Genomic DNA, 8,095 nt, shown 5'->3' on the forward strand with positions numbered 1-8,095 from the left:
CACTAAAATATTTAAAAAATGAGGTGGTAAATAAATTTATTAAATATTAAATTATAATATAATATGCATTAATTATTTTCACCCCATGTCACCTCACTTCACTACACCACCTTCCCTCCACCTCTTTATCGAATATGGCAATTGGCTTCGGCTACTGCTTTAATGATCGCTCTGATAAACATTCATATTACCACTCAAACAATTGCTTCGGCTTTGGTGATAGAAAAATCTCCAAAAATTGGAAAACATTCTCTTTATACTGTGACCAGATTTATAGTTCGTGACCATGCCCATGTTTTATGTGACTATTTGTAATTAAACTTGTTTTTATTGTGATTCGCTTGGTTTATCCTAAAAAGTTCAAATCCATCTTTCCTATACCCTTCATCATAACAAAAATGCCAAGATACCCAAGAATCTTCTTGACCCACCATTCATCGTTGTAGCCAGTGCACTCAACCCAAAATCTGACACTGTTAGAGTTTCATTATCATCCAATATTAGATTTTTTGGTTTCAAATCACTGTGGTAAACACAAATCTAAGGTACCAATGTCGGAAAATCCACGATGCCATTGTCACAACTCTGTAATGTTCAAGCAGGCCTCACCTTGTCCCAAGCTTTCTACACCTCGAGCTTCACATTCTAGTCCGTTGGAAAAAGCCATTCTAAAGTCAACACTCTTTTAACACAATTACCACTTTCTGTCAACACAAATCATTGGAGCCTCATCTTGCATTGTTGAGTTGTTGGATTTGTCGTTAGCACCGTCGAGGTGGGTAGTCACCAGAGTCATAGAGAATGATTGTTGAGGTATGGAATGGTTGGGTAAGAAGAGATGAGAGAGGGAATATAAGCAGTGAGAGAAATTATTTAGGGGCTTTGAAAGGAATGGTGCTTGCGTAGGTGTGTGGGGTGGGATTTGGGTAAGGTGAATATGTATATTAGATTTAATTAAATTTCTACTATAATTATTAAAAATTAATTACTACCTGATTTATGAAATAAAATTTAATCTCCTTGTTTTTCTGAAAATTATTCTTTAAACGTAGGTTTGTAGGTGAATTTTTCTCAATTTAAACTCTGCTATCCCCATGATTTTTATCTCGTTATGAGTCCAAAAGGCCGGAGGTGGGCCGAAATACAACGGTTTAACACTCAAGTTAAAGCCCTTGTTCACTTCGTGAGTTGGAGCTTATGCTTAAGCGCGCATTCCAAGTTCTTGGCGCAAATCAGTAAAATTCAAATGCAAAAATCGGAAATTTTCACTAATCCCACCGATTTTACCTTCAAAACAAGCATCCCAAGCCCATCGATTTTTATTTTTTTTCGCATATGGCGGATTTTGATTTTGAGCCTCCGTCGTTCTCCCTAGGGCTTGATTTTGACCTCGATTCGGGTCCTGGACCCGAACCATCGCCCCAACAAGCTACATTTCCTTCCACCACTGCCAATCTCCCGCCAACCGAAGTAGAGGACGATGATTTTGAATCGCTGGTGAAAGTTCCTGTCCCGGACCCGCCTCGGGCCCACAAAAGGCTTCGGTGCGGGCCTAAGGTTGAGGAGGAAAATATCAAGCCCAAGAAAAATACCTGTCGTAACGTGGATGATGAGATTGAGGATTTCTCTTCCGAGGAGGATAGGCCCCCTGGTATCAAAAATTCATTTTTTGACTTTGTTTATGCTTTTGTTTTTTTGTTGAATATATGGAAACGTTGAAATTTGAAGTGGGCCATGTGAATTAATGCTAGTTTTACTTTTCCTATCCTTCGTGTTATATTGAGATCACTTAACTCTAATGAATAAAGCCTCTTTAGTTCTATGCAAAACATTTTCCGATCATTCAAATAGCTCTTGCCTCTTCTAGTGCAATCTTTTTGTACTGGAGGCGTGTGTTTTGTACTTTTATATTCCAGGAAACTGCATCAAAATTTAGTGACAAGTATGAGTTCATTGCAGTTGGCAATTGCTATTCTTAAATGAAAGCTACTGTTTCGTCGAACCGTATGTACTGTTTGCACTTTGATATATGGGAATACTGCCATTAAACATGATTAGTGCAAAATTTGTTCTTGTGAGTGGTGATTGATACGCAAAAGACAATTTATTGTTTGAGAGAATCCCAAAACATGCTAAGCACAAATATAATGCTCGTGGCAACTTGTGGCCGTTAATATTTTCGTTTCTTGATTATGCGTCAAAAGTGCTGCGTTTATATATTTTGATACTCTACCGTGCTATAGTCAAAATTGTTGATGATGATGGCAACTTGATGCCCTTAACAAATATGATGCTCAATGATTTATTTATTGTTGTCCTGAGAACCAATGAAAAGGCTGAATAAATTGGATTGGAAACATTTGATAGGTATATTAATTACTGATAGTCACCAAATTGTTTTTTTCTTTTGAATTTTGGAATCTTAGGTGATCTTCGGACAAATTCTGTGTGTAGCAGCTCAAAGTTCCTATTTCGTCGGCCTGGGATTTTGAAATCACATGTTTCAAGTGAACAGAAATCAAAAAAGAAAGAGGGTTCAAGTGCTTCGGCTTCTGTAAATGTGGAAACAGGCACTAGTAATTTGATCTTTCCCAAGTTAACCGTCAGTCCTCTTAGAAGGTTCCAGTTGATTGATTCTGATTCCGATGATCCTTCTGCCATTGAAGATGTGAGAAAAGAAGCAAATCTTTCAAATTCACCTTTGAAGAACAGCCAATCAAATCACAAGCAACATGCAGCTTCAAGTGAGCAGAGGACAAAAAAAGCATCTGAAAATGAAGACTTCTGGAAAGATTTCTGCTCAGAGAAGAGTTTTCACATTCCTACACCTGCTTTTGATGAGGTTTGTAGAGAATATTTTGGATCTGTGAAAGATAAGAGCAGAACACAAAATAACTATAAGGACTCACCTCAAATTATTGACAAAGACAACGAGCAACAACGGGATATGGCTTCTCTTCCTCCCGCTCATCGCTATTTTTTCCACATGGATCCTAGGATCCAGAAACTAGTTCAGGATCGATTGCCCCATTTCTTTCCTATAGGAGCAGGGAACTCCCAAGGTTACAGGCAGCAGAATGCTTCAGTTATTGATTACATGTAATGATTTAAGGTCACGCTTTTTAAGTTGTAGGTTCCTTCGAGTTCTCATTTAACTAGCACACTTTGTCTTGTATAGGGGCCAATTTAGTCATGGAGAAAGCTCAAGACAAACAACTAAGAACCACAATGTTGGGACAAGCTCCACAAGGACCCAAAAAAATGTAAAAAAGTCAAGTGTAGGCGAGATCTCACAAGAATCTGAGAACTGGGTGAATCCTAAAAGTTGTGCTAGAAATCCGAAAGATGCTGGTAAAAGAAGGGTACATGCTGTTGGTAAGCCTGCCGGCTGGTACACGGGCTCAAATGGGCAAAGAGTAAGTTGAATTTCATATTTTACGTGTCAATATGGTTCACGTTTCTGTAATTAATGTTCTCCTTTCCCTTTTCAATACTTGATACTTCAGAAGTAATCCAGTACTGCAAGTGTGATTCACTAATGTAGCTCTAACTGCAGCTATGGAAAAATTTATCTATCAAAGACGATGTCTTCCTAAACCAGACTAGTTTCTGTAAGAATTATAGGAAAAATATGGTTTGATTTGGAAGTATGTCTATTTTTAATTGTTGGAATGTGTTCACGCATAAAAAACCAACTGGTATGTCTTTCTGTCAAAAATGAGCTCAAGTAGAAAACAGCTAACCCTCCGTTTGGCTAATTTATAAATGGATAAACTTCATTTTTAACTACACATTTCAATGTACCCACAAGTACTATTAACTTATCCACCACTCATTTCTATTTATTTATAAATTAAATGGTTTAGAAATTCTTTCCAAATGTAGGCTAAGATATTCATTTATACACCAAAAAAAAGAAAAAAATACTCTAATATTTTTTTGTTCATCTTTATTTACCAACTGTATTGCTAATCAAATTGTTAAATCTTTATCAGGTTTATGTGAACAAAAGTGGGCAAGAGTTGAGGGGTCAAATTGCTTACCGCCAGTATAGAAAGGTAATTTCTTATGGTGTCTTTTCGTATGTGCTTGGTTGCTTATGCTTCCTGACGTATAGTTCTGCTTCTTTGTCTTATTTTCCCGAAAAGAAATATATTGATCCTCTCCCAATTGGTTGGACTGCGAATCCTAATCCATGAATATGATAACTATCTAGTGTGATATGACAAGGGTGGAGTATTTCTATTGGTCGGCCTGAGTTGTATCATTAGGCTATTTTCGTTTTCTCTTTTTCCCTATATGTTTCCAGCTTAGTTTCTGAATCGGTTAGAGAATGAACATTATTGTGGATTGGCTAGAATAGATCCTGTCCAGCAACCTTTTCCATGGCGACTCTGCTGTTTGATGAATTATTGTGGGCACATGGCATTGAGAATCTGTATTCCAGCATCTTAAATAACATTGTGACTTTATGTTCGATTTGTTGATAGGAGAGTGGAATGGGGTTCAAAAATTCAAAGAAGAAAGCGGCTGCCAAGAAGAAAACAACTGCCAAGAAGAAAAATGTTTGTAACAAGAAATAAATCCTTAGTTGTTTAGAAGAATATGTACCTTAATCATCTGCAATTGCAAGTGTAAATGTTTCTGGGCGACTGCACCTTCCCTCACCTGGCGTGAGTGATCGTAAGCAAATTAGCTAGTCAGGAAAAACTGGGTTGGAATTCAAAATAATTAGTCGAAGTCTTTTGTGAATGGGTGAGTTAAGATTTTTGAGTCAAGAATTTGTCATCTTGTTATGATTGTTTCAACAACCTCCTATCCTCGCAACAACTTGATCTTCAATATATTGAGTTTTTTTTAGTAGTGGCGTTCATTCAATAGTTAAAACTATTTCTAAATTCCTATTTGATCTTCATTTTTAAGAACATATTTTTTCTTACTCATTTTTAGGGTTGGACAAAACTCTCGAACTGAATCGACCGAACCGAACCTGTCGGTTCTTCTCAAGTTAAATACCCGAACGGATATTTGAATCAAGAACCGACGGGTATGGTTCGGTTCTCGATTCTAGTCCAAGACCCGAAGGAACCGAATAAGAATCGAATCTTCGTAATTTTTTTAATTAATTTATTTTAAATAAGCAAAATTATTTTATTTTTTCTAAATAAATTTGTTAACTAGTTAATTTAGTTCAAATCACAAAATATGATTTTTCTATTTCTATTTTCAGTTCAAAATCAATTTAATTAAATTGATCTCAATTTTATCCAAATCTGTTATTCTATTGTAGTATCGTTTCTACCAGAGAAAATTGAATTAAAGCTCCACAACATCTCTCTTTATTATTTTGAGTTCGCTATCTTTTTCTTTCTGTGATTTTAATAATCAAATTTATGAAAAATTCAGCAAAGAAAGACGTGAAACACATAAGATTGAACTACGTTATTTTGTAAGAGCTAATATTGAACATATCATTAATTAAATTAACGTAACTTTGTATATATTAAAAAATTTAATTATAATACGAAACCGAATGGAACCGAACCGAATCGAACCAAATCCGAACGGTTCCGTGATTAAATTTGGACCCAACGGTTCCACTTATTAAATACCCAAAAAATTCGGATCGGGAGAACCGAACCGAATCGGACCATGTCCAGCCCTATTCATTTTCAATCACAAATTTCATTATATTCACAACTTTATTAGGTTTTCAACTACATATTTTATTAATTTGGGATTAAATGAGTTAATTTAATCAAACGTCATTGAAGTTTGTCCAAAATTTTAAATTGATCATAAATATATTTTTATCCACATATTTTCAAAGACTCATGTTATTTATTTATTTATTATCCAAACATTTTGTACGATTCACCACTTATAATCTAATAAAAACTGGGCCAAAAATATCTTTAATATTAGTTAAAATGGATGGTTTTTTTAATTTAAAACCACACATGCTTAGTGCTATCGTTGTTGAATTGAATTGGTTCAATTGAAGAACTAAAAATTAAGGGTGCATTTGGTTTATTGTTTTCAATTTATTTTTAGTTTTGCAAAATACACATAAGCTGTTTGATTTGATATTTTTAAAAATGAAAATTTGAAAATAAGATTAAACTTATAACATAAAATTCAAAGGGTGGTTATATTCACACCACATTTTTTTCATAAATACACAATATTTAATTACACTAAACCTTGTTTGGCAATAATTATTTTTAAACTTTTTTTACTCATTTTTAACTACACATTCATACAATAAAAAATTCTGCACATAAGTTTAAATTATTCTTATTTTTTAATCACACATTCTTCTAAAAGTAACTATGTAAAACTTTATTTTCTCCGAATAATTGTTGTCAAATGAGGGCTAAACATCATAATTTTTTATTCATTATCACACTTATATCCTTAACTTTTTCTTCCTCACTTTTTATTTTTAATATTTCATTGATCATAAAATATTGTCCTTAATTGTGGTTTTCGGTCGAAAATATTAATAACTTGCTTTAAAATGATAGTATAACATTTAATAACACTTTTTGCATTATTATTTATTTTGCTTATTTAAAATACAATGGAGAAAAATGATAGTTTACTTTATTTTAAAGAAAATTTTGCAAAGAAATCATAAGCAGGAACAATTTAAGTTAATTTGAATATATAAATGCAACGCAAAAAAAATTTGAGACATAAATATGATAATATGTGAAGGTTGTGAATATTTCATACAATTAAAATGTAGCCTATTTATTAAAATATGTGGGTTGAATGTATTTAGCCAAACTCAAAATGCATTTTGACATTTAAATCACGAAGAGAAAAAAACATGACAAGTCTTTTTGTCACACTCTTTCTAATGCTAATGTGGTGGACTACCCCGAGCCCTCGTGATGCTGGTGTTGGCCTCGCTTGATTGAGGTAGTCTTGAAAATATGGTGGGCCATCGGTGTGATAAAGGCTCGATCAGAAAAAAATGATATTAAGATAGTGTTGACACACTAAAAGCGCAGTTCAAGTCGAATAGCTCAAAGAATGAAGCCCAACTGGACAATTCAGGATAGAGGCCTAGATAGAGTTATTAATGAATGCAGTGGAAGCTCACAAACACGGTAACATCATCGCCCAAGCTTGCAAGACGCCCAAGATCTGAGCGAATGAAGTGCCTTACAGTCGCCCAGAGCTATGACCCTGTTCTCGCCCAAACCTTCGAATCGCCCAGGATCTTAGCAAACATAAGATGTTATGGTTATCCAGAAGTACAGTTATTGAAGCAGTTATTGAGTAACTTTATCACGTTCCACGATTCAAGGAGTTCAGTTGAAGACGATTGGGAAGCAGTTATTGAGTAACTTTATCACGTTCCACGATTCAAGGAGTTCAGTTGAAGACGATTGGACGACAAAGAGTAGTGGCAGCAGTTTGATACGGCAGTTCCACGACGAGTTAGCCACCATAAAGAAAGTGGGTAGTTACAAAGCAATCAAGCAGTTCCTAAGCGGTTGATCACAAAGAAATCATCAAGGAAATATAAAAGGAAGAGAAGACATAGAGCAAAGGACCCCAAATCAAACACTCTCAAACAGAGAATATGTAATTTCAATTTCTTAATTTAAACTTAAACATTTCTTTTCAGTACTCGTGTGCTTGCGCCTCTTGGAGGCATTCTGTTTAGTTCCAATTGTAAAGTCATCACCAATAAAACAACCCTTTTTGGGACTTTGTCTCAAGATGTTTGTTCTTTATACAATTGTCTGATTTTCTTTTTAATTGTTAGCGACTACCCGCGCGAAACAATTTGGCACGCCCAGTGAGACATTGGTGTTTGGTGTTGAAGATACAAAAGGTGAAACAATATGCCTCAGAAATCTGATAAGGAAGCAAGTCAGGGAGGAGTCCAGTCTGTGATCGAGCGATATGAGGAGCAGCATAGCCACGAGCATATGGACAGAGTCAGAACAGTCATAGTCGTTACGAACCAATGACAGAGTTATGTCCTCGAACCATGCGTGCATTACTCGGAGAACTCACACAAAATGTCGTTGAACAGGTAAATTTACGAAATATTCATAATATGGAAAGATTTACC

The 8,095-nt window shown here is 35.0% G+C and overlaps 1 protein-coding gene across 1 annotated transcript; it reads left to right on the top strand.

Annotated features, from left to right (window-relative positions):
• Nucleotides 1–1,101: 1,101 nt before the first annotated feature.
• Nucleotides 1,102–4,860, top strand: LOC111392293. The gene is made up of 5 exons (XM_023017608.1): nucleotides 1,102–1,651; nucleotides 2,427–3,099; nucleotides 3,179–3,416; nucleotides 3,996–4,058; nucleotides 4,491–4,860. Exons 1-5 carry the CDS (start codon nucleotides 1,336–1,338, stop codon nucleotides 4,581–4,583), a joined length of 1,383 nt encoding a protein of 460 aa, XP_022873376.1. The 5' UTR covers nucleotides 1,102–1,335; the 3' UTR covers nucleotides 4,584–4,860.
• Nucleotides 4,861–8,095: the final 3,235 nt, after the last annotated feature.

This window comes from Olea europaea, unplaced genomic scaffold, assembly GCF_002742605.1.
Source record: "Olea europaea var. sylvestris unplaced genomic scaffold, O_europaea_v1 scaffold915, whole genome shotgun sequence".
In the NCBI taxonomy this organism is placed as follows: Eukaryota; Viridiplantae; Streptophyta; class Magnoliopsida; order Lamiales; family Oleaceae; genus Olea; species Olea europaea.

Bases quoted from the DNA above. Each gene is read 5' to 3' on its own strand.
- LOC111392293 (XM_023017608.1), top strand. From the start codon at position 1,336: ATGGCGGATTTTGATTTTGAGCCTCCGTCGTTCTCCCTAGGGCTTGAT. The intron at 1,652-2,426 runs GTATCAAAAATT...TTGGAATCTTAG, and splicing joins CGAGGAGGATAGGCCCCCTG to GTGATCTTCGGACAAATTCT. The intron at 4,059-4,490 runs GTAATTTCTTAT...ATTTGTTGATAG, and splicing joins CTTACCGCCAGTATAGAAAG to GAGAGTGGAATGGGGTTCAA.